At 34.5% G+C, this 21,970-nt stretch overlaps 2 protein-coding genes across 4 annotated transcripts; both read left to right on the top strand.

Moving 5' to 3' along the window:
- The first annotated feature begins 1,403 nt into the window (after positions 1 to 1,403).
- On the top strand, positions 1,404 to 13,471 carry LOC128162078 (soluble guanylate cyclase gcy-35-like). 3 transcript variants are annotated; one of them, XM_052825269.1, is made up of 14 exons: positions 1,404 to 1,523; positions 4,220 to 4,291; positions 4,390 to 4,453; positions 6,274 to 6,347; positions 6,636 to 6,736; positions 8,471 to 8,654; positions 8,854 to 8,927; positions 9,048 to 9,563; positions 9,781 to 9,955; positions 10,296 to 10,450; positions 10,717 to 10,865; positions 11,110 to 11,256; positions 11,869 to 12,023; positions 12,186 to 13,471. In XM_052825269.1, the coding sequence occupies exons 3-14, from the start codon at positions 4,451 to 4,453 to the stop codon at positions 12,430 to 12,432; spliced, it is 1,980 nt and encodes a 659-aa protein (XP_052681229.1). In that variant the 5' UTR covers positions 1,404 to 1,523; positions 4,220 to 4,291; positions 4,390 to 4,450; the 3' UTR covers positions 12,433 to 13,471. The 3 variants fall into 3 exon arrangements, with proteins under 3 accessions (XP_052681229.1, XP_052681231.1, XP_052681230.1); XM_052825271.1 differs by having other exon boundaries at positions 10,296 to 10,441; positions 12,186 to 13,466; XM_052825270.1 differs by lacking the exon at positions 1,404 to 1,523 and adding an exon at positions 3,736 to 4,063.
- A 1,298-nt stretch (positions 13,472 to 14,769) lies between these two features.
- LOC128162423 (uncharacterized) lies at positions 14,770 to 19,081 on the top strand. Its single transcript, XM_052825629.1, has 2 exons — positions 14,770 to 14,888; positions 15,387 to 19,081. The coding sequence occupies exon 2, from the start codon at positions 15,390 to 15,392 to the stop codon at positions 16,398 to 16,400; it is 1,011 nt and encodes a 336-aa protein (XP_052681589.1). The 5' UTR covers positions 14,770 to 14,888; positions 15,387 to 15,389; the 3' UTR covers positions 16,401 to 19,081.
- The last annotated feature ends 2,889 nt before the right edge of the window (positions 19,082 to 21,970 follow it).

Genomic DNA, 21,970 nt, shown 5'->3' on the forward strand with positions numbered 1-21,970 from the left:
GGGACTTAAGTTTACACGGGTACAATCTGTAATTTATATCAGTATATCAATGAACAGTAATTATTTAGTTCATGTAAATTAAGCCCAGCTTAACAACCAGAACATCTTTATCTCTCTTGTTAGCACGATATTTATCCTTCTAATGTATATGATTCAAATAAACTTCAAATGAAAATAGAACACCGGCTTTGTTACAACATATTTTTTTAAATATGGAAATACATGTATGTGTTGAGACAAGGCGGAGCGTTTTTCAAAATAAACTGGAAGTGCTCAGCATGGTAAGCATACCAACACACACAGAGACAGACTTCAAGTCAGAAAGTCATTGCCGCTCAAAATACATGTTTAAATTTTAGTAAGCAGTTGCATATACGGAATTGTGAAGGAATCTGATATTGTAAGGCAGATAGAGAGTGCATAGATACTGAAACAGAAAGCAAGCGTGAGCTAACGTTTCCGTCAACATCCTGTAACTGTTAATGATGAGCCAGAACACCATCGTAGTTTAAAAATTTTAGTCTCCTGCTTCGTGACATACCAGTATGTCGATAAGTATTTGCTTTGTTCACTGTTAGTTATGAGGAGAAAACGAGTTCACCCTACTGGCTCATTCCCCTTGCAATCCTGTAGATGGTTATCTGTTTCTGTAATGATTGCCCCCTCTGTGGTCCTCCTCTGTGTACTGTCTCGTATTAGCAAATCCACTTTTTTGATCTTTGATCAATTCAGTTGATAAATTTAGCGTTTCGTGAGAGAAAATTTTCACGACAATCAAATAGCAGATGCAGGCAGCTAGACCATACACGAAGTGCATGCTTAAAATGGCAGGGGGTCTGGGGGCCGCCATGAGCCCCCCCCCAGTGTGTCGAGGGCGAAGCCTGATGGGGGCCCAGGGGGCGAAGGCCCTGGAAGCTCATTCTAACGATTTTTAACACTAAAAATCATCACAGAAATTGAAAGGAATGCTTACTATTTAAGCATATTTTAGGCAGTTAAAATTGTTTTGGTTATAGTTTAGGCATAAAATTAAACCACAAAATTTATTAAAAGCTTAAAGAAGAAAAAACTTTTGACGTTTTTGACCCACTCAAAGCTTTTATTCTTAAGTTCATTTTCACCTATTTTATTGTAAAGAATATCTCAATAAAGCTGTGATATTCTATGGTGGAGATTTAAAATAATGTCAAGTAGGACCGGGGTAAGGTAGGGGACGTGTATTGCTTATGCAATACTCTCAGAATGCTTGTTTTACTGAGTTTTCTTCCTCCCCCCCCATGATGTGCATGCTCAGGCATATAAGCATACATGGTAGCTACGCCACTGAGCACATGTATTAACTATCTGTACGACCTTGCCTCTACAAGGAAATTATAACGAAGTATGCGTAAGAGGACTTCCGGGATAGAGCGAATCTCAAGCTTGTTTATAAATCATACTTTACTTATAGCTCCGGTCATGATCAATAACAGAAGGAAGACGAACAAATTAAAATTGATAACGCCATGAAACGTCTGATTTATGTAAGTTTAAATTGTTTCATGTACCAAAACAAACTCCAAAATTTAGCATCATGTTAATCATACTGTGTCAATTTTCATATGTTATAAGTCTATTAGATTTTTGTTTAACTTAATATTGTATTGCAGGATGTGTTATAACTGGTCGAGCATCTTGTAACTAAACCAATACTCATTAAATTAAATTAATGTTTACAATGTATCTGTAAGGTAAGGCATTTTTAATAAATAACAAAAATGTTAGTTTCAGCCGGCGAGTTATACATTTTAGCGAGATAAGGACTCACAATTCTTTGTTATGAAGTTTTTGTTTACATTTTGAAAAATCCATGTTAATACATAAAATGAAGTGACAAATGCTAGGAACTATGTTTTTTTTTGTTTAAAACGAATAAGAATAGATAAAAAAATCAGCTTGAAAAAGTATATTTCACCAATGTAAACATAAACAAGGCACGAGTCTTATTTACATAAAAAAGTTTTGACGTCTTAATCTAGTTCATGACTCATCTACTGACACTCACATTTCGGTTGGTCATTAGAAATGCATTTCTAAATAATTGTAAACAATAAAATATAGAAAAATATAATCTGACCCTTATTGTGATTATGCCCTTTAAACCTCCAACAAACCAACACACTTTCAGTTTTCAGAATTTAACTTGACGTGGGGTATACTTATGTATAAGTGTGAAATCTGACTTTATGTTTACAATCATCGTTAGTTGGAAGCAGACTTTCTGCGCTGACACATCATACATTTTTTAAGATACACGAAGAGAACCCCACGATATCACAGAAAGATTAACGAGAATTATAATAAAATGTTTTGTCAAACAGCTATTGAGTTACTTGTTAATTTTATTCATGTAGTAGCATTCATGTACACAGAATGGTTGAATATCTCACCCTACGCAACAAGTTATAATGGTTTTAACCAGTCCGTCCTTCCGTTAGTCAGTTAGTCCATTTTTGTTGGTGATCAAAACTACTCTCAAACCACAAGACAGAAACTCGTTAAAATCGGATTCCATTGTTTTTTCTGAAATGGACTTTTTTGAACATGGAGCATTTGTTTTTGTTAAAGTTGCAGACAAAAGTGTTGGCCTTGACATAGGCGTCGGAACCGGGGGGGGGGGGGGGAGGGAGGCTGGCTGGCTACCCCACCCCCTCTTTTTGCAGTTTATTCATAACAATCACCAAAGTTCGTTTTTTTTTTTTGCATGTCAAGAATTTTTTAGGTTTATATATATATATATATATATATATATATATATATATATATATATATATATATATATATATATATATATATATATATACGCACCCTTTAATGAATTACGTTGTGTATTTAATGTTTACTTTGCCATTAATTTTGTGTAGCATTTTCAAGTCAGTCCGAATAATTAAAATTCACACCATGACACATGAAAACAGCAGTAGATGCTTGGAATTCTATTACACTGATTACATTTAGTGTGAATTTAATCTCTTTTTTTCGTATGATTACAAATATTATAAACTTCTCACAACTCAAGATCCTGTCACGAACATTAGTTTGCTTAAACCAAGGGTCTGTTTATCTGAATTCGTGTCTAAAGGTGAAATCAATTTCATGAATTTCATGTACTTAACGAAAGTGATCAGATGAAAATTTGCTTTCATTCTTCTTGCATAATAATTTACGATAATCAAATCCTTTCCTTTTAATTTTGCCCCACTTTACGTACACATTCCTCGATATAAAAAAAGAAAAAGATAGCCATCGCCTAGTTATAAAGATTTTTTAAAGATATTTTTTAGATTTTTTAAAATCGATCAAATATATTTCCAATATAAAAATGCCAAATTATATCAGAGCAAATTTAATCCGATTTCATCTTGTTATGATGTCATTAAATTTCTATTTTGAAATAAGATTGCGTAACACCTAAGTGGTTTAGGAAAAGTGTAATGAACGAATATATCCTTATCAATTTCTTTTAGGGAACATCTATTGACCTCAGAGTAAAGTTTCATATGCATCCTGCTATAGCGCTTCGATTTATGTAGAATTGAACAGGAAAACTAGCATAAGTTTCCTTTAAGCTTCAAACTTTCAAACAACAAACCCATATTATTATTCAGAATAACTACATAGATTTTTCTTCAAGCAAATCAATAGTGAGCGGTTTTTGTTATTCACATCAAGAATGACAATATGTTAAGAGCTGATTAAGAAAACACTAATAAGCATATCGGCTGCCTTCACATTAGTCGCTATTACATGTAGAGGTAAGCATTGTGTGAGAACAAATTAGATATGATCTATTGGGAATCGATTGGTCGTTATTGTTATGCATCGATGCCTAGTTACATTCGTGACAAATAGAATTCTCCGTGGACTTTCTTGTTTTTATGTTTGTTGTTATCCTCTGACGTATCAACAGAAGCAGAACATAGATAAATGGTCATTTGACTAATTACTCACACTTTTGATTATCCAAACCACTAGTACTCGTTTTGCCTTTACCTGCTCAAGTAGAAATCTTAGGCTCTTCTAGGTAAAGTATATTAATACTTGAGTATCGTTTTATTTAAAAGGTTCAGACCAAATTTGTTGACAAAATCAACTAGAATGATTGGACCTTTTTAGTTAATCATTTTAGATATTTATCGTAATGTCCAGTGGATTTTTTTTTATTGATTTTGTTTTGTAGAAACATTTCCCTTCGGTGATTGCATTTTTGCTGTTAATGTCACTTTAGTTCGAGGAGTCATTCCTATTGAAAGTAAGTGTAATTGAATTTTTAAAAAAATGCTCATTGGACGAATGGGATATGGCGATAGAGATGGAGAAAGTGAATAGTTTACTTTTTAATCTTTGTAGACAAGAAGACATGGAGCATATGGATATAATTTGAATATAATCTGGCATCTATATAGAGAAAATGGTAAGTTTAAATCATGTTTCTGTGATAGTATGTATGAAGAAAGTATGAAACTAACAAAATAAATATATAGGTTACACATTGTTTGAGTTGACATGAAAATATTGGTTTAAAAACGACTGATAGATATTTCAAAAAGGTACATTGTAAATCACGTATTATGAAAAAAATTCTGGATTCTGTCCCCAGTAAAATGTGAAACGGCAAATACGTGTTTATATATTTCAGTAGGTATTAAATTTATTATTTATAATGCCAGTTGCTTATCTTTTTTAAAATACTGTTTTATTCAAAAGTGACTCAGATGTGATTTAACAAAAATTGTCAAATGAATTTTGATACAGAGTTATGGAAACACGGAAATGAAATTTGTGTTGGCATAACAATCATGCTTTCAAATACTACATGTAGAATGTTTCCGTTGATTGACCTTGATCTATGCCAAGCTATGTATGTTCAATGCCAAACTATTTCCGCAAAGTTATCTGAGGATGAGTTAGCTGTACCACAGTAGTCGATTAATTAATGATATTTTTTTTTTTGAAAAATCTAGATTTACAGTTATCAAAAAAAAAAATAATTGTCACAATCAGGTTTGAATGTACATAATGCAAAGCACAGTCTGACACGAATTTTCGTTTTGGAAATATATTTTACTGGAAACACAGACCCAGGCAAATTCAATCTTTGGCAGCCCGCTTCAATACTGTAACATTATTTTGTGAATTTCTTAAAATCAATAAAACGGTAAATTCAGTCGGAGCATGCAATCTTTAGTCGCTTGTTGTGCGATGGACATACACATTTGAGCATTTGCAGCTTCTCAAACTACTAAACCATTCCTTACCGAAATTGACGAGAAGCATCTTAGAGGAAGGAGAGATGAGCATAGCTGTTACAATGCATGTTCTTAAAACTTCCGGGACACATATTTTGGTCGAATACTGTACCATTCGATGTACATGTGTTTGCTATTCCAAACATACGTATTAGGTACATAATACACGGTTGAACAACAAGTTTGTTTCTTCATGTGAAACTGTCAATTTAATAACTCAGAGTTATAAGTTCTAGGGTAGGGGTGGGGCCATTTTGTTCGCTTTTAGTAAAATTGCATATCTTGCATACATTTGATATATTCTTCTTTAATCCTTATGAAATTGAGAAAAAGATAACAAACTGCATCGTTATAGCGAGCTGTTTAGTCTCCAACAAAATAAAAATTTAAATAAAATGATAAAAGCCATTGCCCTTTGACTAGGGTTTCTGGTGTTAGGGCGAAGGGTATGTATAGATGAATTAAAATTATTTGTGGATGAATTAAAATTGTCTTCTGTGCTCCATGGTAGATAAAAGGATAAGATGAACAAGGAATCCTTCACCATAATAATGTGTAAAGAAAACGTGCTTGAAGTACCATATTTTTAAAACACGATGCACTTAATATTATTAATAAACAAACAGTCAGTGAAAATGTAGTTCCTCTTCAATATTTTCATTTTCCAGTGTCTTTGTCGGTTTGCATACGTAATATTTTTATTTTCAATCGTTCCATCGCTGAAAATTATATAAATATGCATTTTAGTAATAAGGAATCATTCTTTGAATATTATGAGATAATAAATTCGGTCGGGGCATGATCAAATCTCTTATAAAGCCCTTTGGGCTTTATTGGATTTGATCATGCCCCGACCAAAATTATCACCTCATAATACTCAAAGAATGATTCTTTATTCCTTAATTATTTTCTCTCTTTTTTCCTGTGTAACACTTGACTGGTGATCAATTGTTTTTATAAATCATTCGTTGTGTTTACGTTTAAGCACGGCCACGTTCATCTGTGTCTTCGTGAGATGGTTTTAAAGAAGTATGGAGAAGAAGTCTGGCAGGCTGTTCTGTAAGAAACTCATTCATCTGATGAAGTTACACATTATCTGATTAATTAAGTAAAACATTTTTTATCACGCAATAAATAATTGACTGTTAACGTGTCCATGAATATTATCACTTCGACTAATCTCACTTATGAACACGACTGTATTTATTATGTAATATCATTTTATACCTACTTTATAAAGCTAAATAAAACAATTTACTATAAAGTTTACCATATATTTAGCTTTAACGCATCGCGCCATTAAAACAACATAAAAAATCGAATAAATGTACTCGGTATTTCTTACAGTAAAGAGGCCTCCCTTGACGATGACAACGATTTCATGTTGTTCCATTACTACGACGATAAAAGAACGATTAGCCTGGTTGTCGCCATTTCAAATAACACAGGTGAATTATTCAAGTGAAATTACCAGAATGTAAATGGGGTGAAATGCGACGCGTTTCTGGTTTCTCTATACCCAACCTGAAGAATGAATTAAATTATTCTATTTAGACTCATTTAGACTATTTAGACTATTTATTTCTTTCCTTTGCATAAACAAAATCATTGAAGACAGTATTTGTAACTCTATGTTTCTGATTCGACCTTTTTCGTTTGCTTCTGTCATGTTGTCAGATGTAGTAAATACAAAAAAGTTGTCATGTTGTAGATTATTATTCACTGTCACCTTTCAAATTCAAAATTGAGAACATAACACTATAATAATATTTTGTCCGCCATCGTTCACTTATGGTAAAGTTGGCGAATTTAATATGTAGGATCATTGGGGATGGGGGGAGTGTGTGTTCCCGTTTTGCACACATTTGATAATGGGGTATAAAACAAAAGGTGTGATTAGTGTTGTGATAGTAATTATAGCCTGCTTTCAATCCGTGATTTACCTAGATTTTTAGTCCTTTGTTTATCAGCGCATAAACGATGAAACAAAAAGATTTTTAGGATTGTTCTAGAAGTGTTTTAGGATTAATAACTATCAGCATTTCTTATCATTTTATGAAAAAAAAATAAAAGAAATTATTCTTAAATCTCCGCTCATTGATAAGAAAAATAATGGTAGATGATTTAACTTTAACATTTTTGCCCAATATAAAACCGAATGAATAGACAGAAAAATTGTTGGTCCCAATGCCAATTGAAAGCTGGATTATCATATGATGAAGGGAAAAACTGCAGTCGTTTGGGTTACTCCGAATCTCCTTTTACAACTTAGATACAAAATATGTAAAACACATGTTTGTAAATGGTTGTTTGGTGTCAACAGAAAGGATATTATGTAAGGAAACGGATCTTTGTCACATTATATTTCAATCTTTGGACTTTGACAGTAGTTCTTATGACATCACCGGTTTGGTATATTGCGGGTCACTTTCTGGCATTTCAAATAATCAGTAGCTAAACTGGCAAAAAACATTCCGATGAAAATAATATTTTAGGGGGAAGGGGAAGGAACATAAATTGTAAATTAATGACTAGATCTTATTACTTATGAGTAAACATTAATGGTAAAGGCACTACACTTCTGGTTAAAATCTTTAAAATCTTCTCTTAAACTTGGAATCTAGCATACATACTTGTCTAGGTCTAGCAAAGATTAGCCGGAGAGCTTCCGATGTATTTATTCGGACACTAGGATAGGGACTACTTTTTGATCATTTATGTTATGCATATATTCTATAAACATCTGAACTTTTCGATATCTAGGGAAAAAAATGGGTGAGTATAGATGAACAAGAAAGCCTTTACCAAAGTTATAACTCTGTTATGAAAGACCTCAGGGTGATTGAGTCTGTAAATACGACAGGAACTTTTGATCATAAAGAATCTACGGCTGTGCACCTGGTGGGCAAAATGCACTGTAAGATACATTACAACCATGCACCGAGCTTTACAATTTGGGTCAACGAAAGCCTTATGATTTGTTACTATATTTCATGGATTGTAAAATATCCAAAACTCTCATTTTAAACTTACAAATTATCTCTGCATCATAATAGTCAATAATGCACCAGACAACAGTTTTTTTTTTTCATTTATAAAAGTGTTAGTTCATGGGTCCTTACAATGCTGTATATTCCTTATGAACGTTACGGCCTGTGGAAGTCTTTTTTCTTACTATACAGGGTTAGACGTAAGTGGTGTGTTGGAGTCATATGGACACTACTTCTACTTTTACTCAACAAGTTGTGGATACGACCGGATGTTGCGCACTCTTGGGAAAGATTTTCATACATTTGTGCAGAATTTGGATCTTCTACACTCCCTTTTGGCCTTAACCTACAAAGGCATGAGACCTCCTCACTTCCGGTATTAGCAAAACCTACCTTGGTAGATAGATATGTACAATTGTATGCATTGCATCAAAACGTTCTCTGTCCTTGATTTTTGTAAATATCAAAATCATTAATTTCCTTTTCCTGTTGAAATAATTAGTATGTGTTTCATATAAAGCTTTGTACATTCAGTGATGTAAATCAATGATTCAATACCGTGTTATTGATTTTAGATGTGAAAAAAAAGATGGGAAGTTGTTTGTACACGTGTTTACCGTACGACCGGGAATGTATCCGGCGGCCATTGGTAAGAAGAAACAACAGCATAATCAATAAACATTAGTTTTTGAATGAAAAAAAATGTGAAGATCAAAATATTATTTTAAATGTTAACTGAAACATACAAATGTTGTATTAATTTTAACAGGAATGTTAACTGAAGTTGCACTGCAAATTTTCGGAACTCGAATCAGCATGACAGTTGTTACAAGGAAAACGGGGGAGATATTTAAACAAAAATATTGTGAACATGTAATCACTGAAGTTAAGGTTCTTGAGGAACAAAAGATTGCAGCTTTTACTGGAGAGGACCAACTCATGAAAAATCACGTAGAAAGCAAACTTCAGCAACTCGCGCATGCGCGTGAAAACAACGTGGTGGCGGTTCCCGAAATCAGTTTAAATACAGCTTTACCGTTTAGTGTCGTTTTTGACAAAAACATGTTCATTCAAAGTGCGGGCTTGCACTTGAAAACCCTTTGTAATGAAATTCAAGAAGAAGGAGCAAAAATAAATGACATCTTTGAGATTAAAGAACCTGAGATGAAGTTTGAATATGACGCTATCATGAGTTGTAACAGTTCATACATGTATTTTTTCTTGCAACCAAAAGTAAAGACTCTCAATGGATCTCCCCCGAAATCAGACTGTCCTGTTCTACGGGGTTTGTTATTTACTAACAATTTAATTCTAACGAAATATTAAGCAATTATATTATTACAATATGCCGTGTAATTACGAATTGTTGTAATTGTTCTTTAGTCTGCAAACATTTGAATCAGTAGGTCTAATTCCGAGTTTGTTCTGTTCATGTTAACTTGATAAATCTTTGCATTTAATTAATTGCTTACATCACAATTTTTAAATTCAAATGAATGTAGGTCACATGGTTCCTTTGGAGGAGAAGGAGGAGATAATGTTTATAGGCACGCCTCATTTTGACAGCCTAGGGGATCTGATCTCCTCCACGACGTACCTCACAAACATTCCTCAAGACAACATGACCATGGAAATCATGTTCATGAACGAACAAAGACGAGCGGATGTTGAGATGAGGTACAAGTCTTTCTCTCTCTCTCTCTCTCTCTCTCTCTCTCTCTCTCTCTCTCTCTCTCTCTCTCAGTATGTCTACAGATATGGATATCGATACACACTTACTCCCTGACATGCACTAGTGTATTCCAAACAATTGCACAACCATGTTGACATTGAATGAATTTGAAAGAAATTATAGTTATGCTTAACTAATATTTAGACATACAGAAAGAGAGAAAGAGAATGTGAGAGAGAGAGAGAGAGAGAGAGAGAGAGAGAGAGAGAGAGAGAGAGAGATAAAGATAACAATTTAAAAAGTTGAACATAGTTAAATTATACCCTTTCCTATTTTAAATAAAAGTAAGAAGTTGGACCAAACCACAGCTGACATGAAGAAACTAGCGGCGGCTCTTGACCAGGAGAAGAAGAAGACAGACATGTTGCTGTATCAGATGCTTCCGGTGAAAGTAGCCAATCAGCTAAGAGAGGGTCGGACGGTGGAAGCAGGTAATACTAGTTGTTTATAGCTTTTTTCTAGGACAAAATTGCCTTTATTCTGATGTTTGATGGTTGATATTGATGAGAGAATGGACTTTTTTAAAGTAGTTTGTATACATAAATATGTCAATAATGTTAATATGTTACTAATCATCAGTATCCATGTCATCCCATTATAAAACAAAGCAGCTTTTATAAAATATCGGAATCAACATTTTATACGTTTGATAAACGACTTAGCGAAGAATCATTTCAAATAGCTAACAATCAATGCTTTTTTCTAGAGAAACACGGAAATGTGACCATCCTTTTTAGCGATATAGTTACGTTCACAAACATGGCAGCACTGTGCCATCCTATGGACATAGTCAAACTTCTGAATGATTTGTTTCAACGGTTTGATCAGCTCACAACAAAACACGACATTTATAAAGTAAGTTTCGCAAATGGGCCAACAAGTCGTACGATGCAGATGATCTCATTAATGAAATAATTATTTTTCAGTTTTCAGCATAAATTAAATATGAATTTTACGTATTTTCTGTTTAGCAAAGCATAAATTGAATTCAAATTAAACATATTAACTGAACTGAAAAGCAAAGATTCTGATATTACTGCTTTGCCTACACTGGTTTGAAATAAGTTCATTCACTTTGTATGTCATTCATTACTTGTAGGTGGAAACAATTGGTGATGCCTACATGGTTGTATCAGGAGTTCCGGAAGCCAGAGATGACCATGCCATCAGGATGTCAAATATGGGCCTCGATATGATTCAGGATACAAATCACGTGATCAATCCTGTATCACAGAAATGTATTCAAGTAAAATACAAGATTTTGTTATTCAACTAGTTTCTTCAAAAAACTGTATTGAATTGTGCATGTATTGGGAATATTAGGTAAAACATGTGACTAAACTGAGCATCGAGAATAACTAAACTTCAGTCTGAAATTGGTGATGTGTCTCAAATTGTATGTGGTGTCTTATTTCCAAAATATTACGAATTTTGATTTTGATTTGTATTCTTTTTTAAATAGTCAACATTGAAGTAATATTTGCTATGAATTTGTATTATTGTAGAGTTGCTATTAATAATTCAATGTCCAAAAATCTTTATTACAAAATTCTAATATTTATGGTATGATCTAATGAATCTAAGCAAAATTACACTTACACATTTTATTAAATAACAATTATTTTAAAAACAAAAAAAACAAACTCTCATAATGATGTTGAATGCTTTACATTTTATCTGACAAAACTTTTCCTTCTAGAAAGCTACACATACATGTTTAGATTAAGACTTATTTCAGATGTTTGAAATTATCACATATTTACAAGTTTTACATTGGAAGAAATCTTTTAAAAAACCAGCTTTTATAACTTTAAAGAATATGTAAAGTTTATTCTTACCAAAACTTGTTCCCAATCAGATCCGAGTGGGCATCCATACTGGGCCGGTGGTGTCGGGTGTGGTGGGCACAAAGATGCCCAGATACTGTCTCTTTGGTGACACCGTAAACACAGCTTCGCGCATGGAAAGTCATGGACTTCCGGGTCGGGTTCATATCAGTGATACTACATACAAGTAAGATAAACACTTCATTTTGTTGGTAAATTCATTTTTCAATAAAATATTGGCGCATATTTTAAAACATGTAAAACGTATTAAGTGATTATATGTAGCATTGTATAAAAATGTACAAGATTACGTTATATAATTGTAAATAGCATTAAACCTTTTTCACAGTCAAATTCGAAACGTGGGTTATATTCTTGAGAGAAGAGGTGGTGTAGATATAAAGGGGAAAGGAATTATGGACACATACTTTCTGAATGGAGTATCGGACGATTTTAATCCGAGCCGGATAACTAATAATTCGGATATCATCAAGACGTCCACTGAGCCGAAACAGTTAGAGGAGAAGTCCCCGGCTGCAACAGTAGCACCGACTGTTACAGAGCCCAAATCTTCCTCTTTTTGCTCTGTAATGTGACGCACCTGTTAATCTGTAATATGCTGTTATCTTATACATGCATACTAGTTTATTAAGTCAATGTTTTATGTCAGCAAAACCCCTACCCGACATTCATCCACATGTATGTGGATGAATCTTGGAAAGAAATATTGTGTAGATAAATTATGACAGAAGTTAAGTATAGTAGAATAAATTGACCTGAATTCACAGGTACTGATGAGTGTGCAGAACATGTAAATTTTAAATCGATACATACATTTTCGAATTTCGATTTTTGAACGGCAAGATTACATGTACAATATAAGATCATTTTCATCCAAAAGTTATTATGAGAGTCATAACTGTCTTATATTGCATATCTGTATGAATTATTATCATAACATCATGCAAAATGTTTAATGAATTGAATTTAACATATTTTATTGATTAAATCATAAGGATTAGACACAAGTTCTAAATAACTTAGGTATTCTTCTCCTTATAATGAAAATTTTTGAATATTGCCAGTAATAACGTTATATATGAATAAACAGTCTGCTACATATATAATAACATTTTTTAATTTAGACATTTTTTGAGAAGCGACCACATTAACTCAAAAAAATTTAAAAAGCAACCCCACATAATAAAATCTAAAAAACATTACACATCGAGTGCATTATACTGTGTTGAAATTCAGAAAATAAACTTAATACATCAAAACAAAATACTTTATTTTCTTACATGTACCAGAAAGTTAGGATCCATTTTCAAATATATTCTATAAATCTTCAAAATTAGCTTAAATTTGCTTATCATTTGTTGATTTATATAATAATCTCCTTAAATACATGTAAAGTTTACAGCAGAACAAGGTTTCCAGCCTTCCGTCTTTCATTCATACAACTTTGATTGGTTTTATTCTTCCTCTTTGTTGTTTAAATTAAAAAATTAAAAAAAAAACCCAACCGTTTTGTTACTTTGTTTATCATTTGGTATCAATTTCCCCATGAACCCTGTTTTTTTTAAGCTAAATAAAAATGTTATTTGTAAAAGTTATTCATTCTTTTGCTTGGATTTTAAATACCTTGAAGATTTTACACTTTTGATAATTATAACGGTATTTACCAAAATTATAATTATTCATGAAAGGTAAACGCTACACACCATCCCCTTACACAGAGAAAAGGAATGTCGTTATTTTAAAAATAATTACATGTATAACTGTCACCTACTTACCGATTTTAATTCCCTGATAGCTGATTTTTAAGGTCAGGCCAAAATATTGGACCAGGCAAATTAAAGAGGATGTCCTTTATTAAAACTTAATTCAAATCCAATCACATCTTCGCTAGCCAAGGGTTTTTGGTCCTCTTTGTTCCCCATAAACCCTTCAGTTGGCGGATTTTATTACGAAAACTCGGTGATGTGGTGGCGCTATCTAGCGAGCAACTTGAGTTGCGCCCCTTGCATATTTACATTTTAATCGAATTAAACAATGGGTTATATACACATCATGGCATTATACTGTACAACTTGAAAACATGTTGACTACTGAATAACATAATTAACGATGTTATTAAATACGAATTAAGTTATAACCTAGGGAAAGTACGGGATGTTTTATTCAGTGTTTTGTAAGGACCTGTACCCACAGGAGTCGGCAATCTTATCAATAACTAATAACTAGAGTCAAAATAAATAAAAACTCAGCCATGAGCTTCGCTCACGAAGTGAGCAAAGCGAACAGGGATGCAACTCGATTTTTCACAAATCTGCTGTTGCGCGATATTTGCTCTGACCTGGCGATTAAATCAATAACAATAAAGAGAACTAGCGTCAAACAACTTAACTCTGTCCTAAACTTCGGATAATTCAACCCCTAAAGCTCTACATCGGCGAATTAATCAGATTTCTGTCAACATTCGATCTACCGAGAAGCCATGTAGTGACGTTACTAATTTCACATTCACCCCGAGACTGCGCAGATTTAAAACATTAGAAGGACATCCGGAAAAGTTTTTTCCGTAATTGAAGAAAACGATGGACACGAGGGCTGAAGCTGCAGCGAGGGCTTTAGATGGGCATCGTTTTGACATAACAGGGCAATGTGGAACGGGGAAAACATATATTTTGAGGTAATCCGACTTAACTCGATATGAGTTAAGTCATGTTATGGAAATGAATAGATTAACCATTTCACTAATATCTACATCGAAAGAAAGATAACTCCTCAATATGAGGTTCTCGTAACTTTTCGCACGGCCCCTTTTGGGGTCCTTATATTACGCATGCGCAGTAGTGTATCGACCTTTCTCAGCTTCAACCTGGAAAAATTCAATCATTGTTCATCACGACTGTGTATCGACCTTTCTCAGCTTCAACCTGGAAAAAATTCAATCATTGTTCATCACGACTGACTTAATCGCTCGATTAATCATCGTTGGATAGTAATCGGGTAATCTTGTGTAATTCAATCAATTGTCCAAGTTGCGGTACGTATTCAATTCCATTTATTTTTTTTAGAGGGTTTTAAAACTTTGCAATACAAGATAATTTTCTTATTTCGTCTGCTTCTCTCTTTAAGGCGGCCATGATTGTTACATTAGATAGTCATTACGATGTAGGTTTATTTCAAGTCAAATTGCGGGCTATCAATGGATATAACTTGGTTAATAAAAAGTTTAGTCATCATCATTAAAATATAATATTCCATTGTAAAATTTTAATTTACAATAAATTTTAAAATATTCAAATTCAAGTAGGCCTTAACGGGCCTACATAGCTAGTGCTGACCTAGGACTACGGTTGCATATAGAATATATACTAGTATCATATAGCATAAATACGTAACGTTAACAGATACAATGAATTTATTGTTTACTTACGGTATAACTTTATAGCCATATTATAACGTTTATGATACATTAATTTTCATTGATATTTCTTTATAACTTTGTATCTTAAGTTACTCAGCTTTGCTAACTTCCTAGAAAATGTTGAGGTCTAAAAGAAAGAGCAAGTCACCGTACGCCAGGCCAAATGCTCATCCGGCTCTCAGGGCCCTTAATCCGGCAACCACAGCCACCCAAACCCAAGCAGGCCCGAGCAGGCCCACGCAGGCAGCGGTCCAGTTTGTGTCCACTCAACCTCAAAATCAAGAGCATCAGCTACCAGTCGATGATCCCACAACCAGTGAGCAGACTGCAGTACCGCTACCTTCCATAGCGCCATCAATCCCTCTATCAACTTCAGGTGAAAACCCTTTAATAAGCATTTCTGATGAGCTTGGGGTTCATGTCCCTCAAACCATCAAAGATAAAATATGGTCAAAACAATACATTGATCTGTCAAAAATCATCAATTCAGAAACAGTTGATACATCCGCTCAGGATTCGCACAAATTTTCCATAGTTGAGGGTCAGTTAGTTATTGAACCAAAAACTAAAACTAACAAAATTACATCAATTAACACCTGGCTTGATGCATTTTTGATTTTCTCAAGCATATACCTGGCTAGACACCCATCAGACATACAGGGTATCTTGAAATATATCCACACAATACGTTTAGGATATAGCCGTAATATAAATGGCAATTGGATTGAATACGACAGACAGTTTCGTCTCAAAATGTCAAAAAACACATCAATTTCATTTGGCTCTATCGATGCGGAGTTATGGTTATTGTATATGCAGGCTCAAGTTCAACAAGCTCCACAACAGTCAAAATCGTCACTCAAATGTTTTGATTATAACTTTAAAGGTTCCTGTCCCAAACCCCAGTGTTCATTCCAGCATATATGCATGCATTGCAACAAGTCACACCCACGCATGCATTGTTGGTCCTATCAGTCGACCCAGACCCAAGTCATCAGATCCCCCCCTCCAAATCCAGCACACCAAAATTTTGCCCCGCAAAATTACACCAATTTTCGTCCCTTACGCCCAAGGCATTATCAGCTACCAAGACCAAGATTTCATGCACCTAGGTTCAACCCCAATTAAGATCTCCGTTTTAGAGCAATACCTCGCTACATATCCTGATATTCAGAATGCTCAATTTTTATTAAATGGTTTCAAATCCGGCTTTTACTTGAATTACATAGGCCCAAGAGCCTACTTACAATCCAAAAATATGAAGTCCGCGAGTGAACATGCTGATCAACTTTTGGCTATCATTGAGAAAGAAATTACGTTAGGAAGGATGTCAGGCCCCTTTTCCCAACCCCCTTTTCCCAACATTAGGTGTAACCCTGTTGGGGTCCTGCCCAAGAAAGATGGAGGCTACAGGTTAATTTCAAATTTGTCAGCGCCCATTGGCAATAGCGTCAACGAGCATATTGATCCAATTCTGTGCTCAGTGTCTTACGCTTCTTTTGATCAAGCCATTTCTATGATCCAAGAGAATGGTAAAGGGGCATTGCTTTGTAAAATGGATTTGTCTAGCGCATTCAGACTTTTACCTATTCACCCTTCAGATTTTTCACTGTTAGGAATATGTTTTCAAGAAAAATACTATTTTGATAGATGCATGCCCTTTGGTTGTTCCATAGCTTGTTCATCTTTTGAAAAATTCTCATCATTTTTGCATTGGCTCGTAGCACAAAAGTCTCAAAATTATAATATCATCCATTATCTTGATGATTTTTTGTTTGTTGGCGAGCAAAATACATTACAATGTTCAAAGCTTGCTGAAATGTTCATGTTAACTTGCAGTGAGTTGGGCGTCCCAATAAACGACAAGAAAACTGAGGGCCCATGTACTCGTCTATCTTTCTTAGGACTAGGTATTGATACCATAGATAAGGTCATTTTTATTCCTGACAATAAGGTTGCAGAACTTAGGTCCAAGCTTTCATCAATTACTTCTTCTAAAAAAGCCACCCTGAAAGAAATGGAATCACTTTGTGGTTCGCTTAACTTTTTCGCCAAAGCCATCCCTGGTAGCAGGGCTTTTAACCGCAGGTTTTATAACACAACAATTGGTATTAGGAAACATTACCACCTGATCAAGGTTACACAAGCAGTTAAAGAGGATGCTAGGATCTGGCTCACATTTCTTGACCAATACAATGGGCGTTCACCATTCCCAGAACTATACTGGTCTGATAATGAAACCCTAAACCTCTTTACCGATAGTTGTGGTTCCTACGGTGGAGGTGCGATTTTCCAGAATCACTGGGTTGTCATATCCTGGCCAGAGTCTTGGGGTCCAGATATAAGAAGAGATATTACATTTTTGGAATTAGTGCCTATTCTTGTGGCCATGTGGATTTGGGCAGATCAATTTACAGCTAAGAAATTGCTAATAAACACTGACAACATAGCTCTGGTCGATATATTGAATGCCAAGTCTAGTAAGTCTCAACGTGTCATGTCTCTTGTAAGACCATTGGTATTATTATGTATGAAAAATAACATTCAGATTAAAACTAGGCATATCCCAGGTTACCAAAATTCCATTGCAGATTCAATTTCTCGATTTCAGTGGGAAAGATTCAGATCCCTGGCTCCGCAGGCAGACAAGACTCCAGCCCGTTTACCTCCGGAATTGTTGTCCCTCTTAGACCCCATGTAGAATGTTTACTTGAGGCAGCAATATCCAAAAATACTGCGTCCACGTATCAAAAAGGCATAAATTCCTTTGAAACTTTTTGTACCAAACACAATTTTATCTTTTGTTGGCCTCCACCACTGGACCACATAATCAACTACATCGCATACCTGCATGCAAATAAAGTGTCCTATTCAACAGCGAGATGTTATTTGAGCGGTATTAGTTACAAGCTTCAGTTAGAGGGTCAAATTGACAACACTAAAACTTTTATAGTTAAAAAAATGTTAGAAGGTTTCCGTCGGTTAAATCCAGCGAAGGATGTACGGTCCCCAATTTCCCTATCTTGTCTCAATAAATTAGTTTCTATACTACCTACGGTGTGCACAAGCTTGTATGAAGCTGTTATGTTTTCAGCAGCCTTTCATTTAGCATTTTTTGCATTATTGCGCATTAGCGAATTTACTTTCACTAGTAATGACGCACCAGCCTTATTATTTCACGACGTGACCATTAATGAAACACACATTGGTCTGTATATTAAAGGTTCAAAAACAGACCAATACAATAGGGGTACTAAGCTACAGATTGAAATAAATTCTCAAACCCAGTCTTTATTCAAGCACATGCGTGAATTTTTGGCAGTTAGACCACAAATACAAGGCCTATTTTTCTGTCATTTCAACCACAAACCTCTTACTAAATATCAATTCACATCCGTACTACATAAGTCTGTCAAATTTATTGGCCTTGACACAACAACTTTCAAATCCCACTCATTTAGAATAGGTGGAGCTACACATTTGTACTTGCAAGGGCATTCGGAGGAGGACATTAAGTCAAAAGGCAGATGGAAATCTAACGCGTTTTGTTCATATATCAGATTGTAAAGCATAATTTTATGTGTGTTCATAACAGCCTCGTATTATTATTCAATACTAAGTTTTCAGGTCCCAACACCACGGTCTGGATCATTGGTTCGTCAATTATCAAACATGCATCCCATCACGCTGTCCAACAATTTGGAAACTTACACCTAGACCTTCAGAAACATAATATCACAGTATATTGGCATGGAAAGAGTGGTTTGGTCTGGGAGGATGTAGAGCCCACAATTACAAATATCATTGAACAAAGAGGCCACCCAGATTGGGTAATGTTACATTGCGAAGGCAATAGTATTGGGACCATGCCCTTGCTAAGACTGCAAAAATTCATGAAATTAACCGTTGTTAACCTACAAACAATTCTGCCGAATACAAGATTCATATGGTCCCAGATACTCCCACGAAATTACTACAGACATATGTTATCAAATATTGCCGGTGAGACCGCTCGAAAAAGAATTAACAAATCATTAGCCCCATTTATTGTCAAGCGTAAGGGCGCCTGCTTAAAGTACCCTGATCTACAACAATGTTCACCAAAATATTACCGTGATGGTGTACATTTGTCTGATACTGCTCAGAATACATTTTTGAAAACCATACGTGCTGGCCTCCTAAACATACTACATAATAATGTTAAAGTTTATGCTAAATCCCACGCCGAGTAATTCCGCAGTCTTATTGTCATGGCATTGTGCAAAATTTTGACCGCTTGTGGCGGATGTCTTCATGCATCATATCATAGTTTTTATATACATGAAGACATATGGCCGAATTTTGCTTAAGCCTGCCCCGGATTCTGTTTACTTCCAGGTCCGTGGCCAATAATCGGGCTTACTTTAATTGACACTTTGTTTCATTCAGACATTGATTGACAGTGAGTCATTGAATACACTGAGTAATTGAATAATTCTATTGATACATTGCAGTGGGTTGATTGTCATCATTGAATACACTGAGTAATCAATTAAATTGATACATTGATTGTCATATTGAGACATTCACTGAAGCAAAACATTGATTATACTTTATTGATTTGCATATTGATTGAAATATTGTTTGAATTATTGATTGATTGATTCATCTTGATTGATTGATTGTTTGGTTCATTGAAGATCTAACATCATAACTACCCAAAAGTCGATGTTGATCATTTAACTTACTCTATTGCTATATTTGCAATATTTTGCATACATTTGAATAGTTTATGATGTACTGATATATTAAAATAAAGCCATGACATAGACTGCCAATACGGTGTTGTTAATCTATTCTATTGAAATAAAGTATATTAAGGAATATTATCGTATAAAAATACAATATAATGAAAAAACCAACAAACAGTCTACTGACATTTCCCCGCGAAATTTCTTTGTATTTTGGATGATAATATGATGGGCATCTAAATTGTAATATTTGAAACAAATATTGATATTATTTTAATGTGTATTATTTCATTTTAAAATTAAAAAGGAATTTAGATCAAAGACATTCTGAAACTTTTTCAGACAATCATGTAAGACATATATATACATCATCACTTCAACCAAGAAAATAAGGCAATGAAATAAAAGTTTTCATTTCTTGAATTTTTATGAAGACAGCACTACAGATGCCCTTTACAATGAGTAAGCAATATAGAAAATATGTTGGAAGCCTCAAAAATATTTTGAAACATGTTTAGTTTGTTTACTTATTATTTTTCAGGTCACAATCAAGTGAATGACATGAAAATGATTACTAAGTACATTTAGTATACATCACTTATCATCTTACCTATGATCCTACAAGTACATGTCAATATAATTCCCTGTATGCATGAAAGTTTCATATACGAATCCCCCTTCTCTTTGATTTTGAGACTTGTTTCTGGTGATGTTTAGTGGGCATGGTGTTGTTGCTGTGAAAAAGCTTGCTTTGTTTGAAGAGTTAGACTTGTCTGAAACAGTACATTGCCCTGGTATTATGGCAGTATTTGCAGGCCCATACTGGGCGACAGTTGGATTTGTATTCATTCCATTTCTTAAGCCCCTTTGTTGTCCAAACAGATTCTCAACGATATCTGAGTTTAGGTAACCAGGGTTGATGCTGTTTTGTCCTATCAAAAATAATTTACACAGTGATACAAAACCCACAATGGTAGAGTTTATGTCAGTGCGTGTCTCAGAAGTTATGAGATTTTTGGACGAAATATGCATGACGGACTTGTCCATGGCATTTTCCAAAGATGTGAAGAATTTAGTAATATTATTCAGCGTTTCAAATTTGGGGTCTTGTAGCGATGAAATGGGTTTGTTTATGGTACAAAATATGTCAACTTATTTTGAGGTACAGTACCGTCAACGCGGATCCCGTATTTGACCGCGCTCCCCCCGCGGTTATTTAATCCTTTCCGCGTTACACCATCGCGGTTAATTTATCGCGGTGCTCGCTGCAGCCATGTTTAAACCGCGACGGTGTGACCTACCGTTGAACAAGGTGATCGGAGATTTTTACCTGTATGCTATTAGACAATAAGACGGCCACCTAACACTGAGAGTCATTCTATACTGGCCATGTCTGATGTATTGTTTCCATTTCACATATTAAAATGATTACGTATTTTTAATGCACGTTTTCAAAAATCCTTAGCAATCATTTTAGAGATTTTTTAATTAAAAAATCATCTGCACCCGTAATAATTTTCATGTAACTGTTGATATACCTATTATTTCAAAAATATTTAATCATTTTTATAATGTAATCTACATGATGGAGAGGGTTACATGTAGAACTATAATATATTATTTTTCGGTTTTTTAATGATTTTAAACATTTCCGACTACAAAAATGTTTTAATTCTTATCAGTTTTTAGCTCGTTTTACGGCACTCTCTCGATGCTCAAGACAATTAATCTAGTCCGTGACAGGCACATGCTACACGGAGAACGTATACCTACGGTCAACGGCATGATATGATATACCGTTTTTCGTAACCGCCCCCTCCACCTCTTCAACGTTTTAATGACTGTGAAAATACATGTAAATTGTACTTGACTTTAGTCCCAATTGTTTAACACAAAGGTGTGAAACCATCGCATTGACGGGAAATCACTCTACGCTTGAACGCACAGAATACACTGGTACATGCATAT

Source organism: Crassostrea angulata, chromosome 9, assembly GCF_025612915.1.
Source record: "Crassostrea angulata isolate pt1a10 chromosome 9, ASM2561291v2, whole genome shotgun sequence".
NCBI classification, from domain to species: domain Eukaryota; kingdom Metazoa; phylum Mollusca; class Bivalvia; order Ostreida; family Ostreidae; genus Magallana; species Magallana angulata.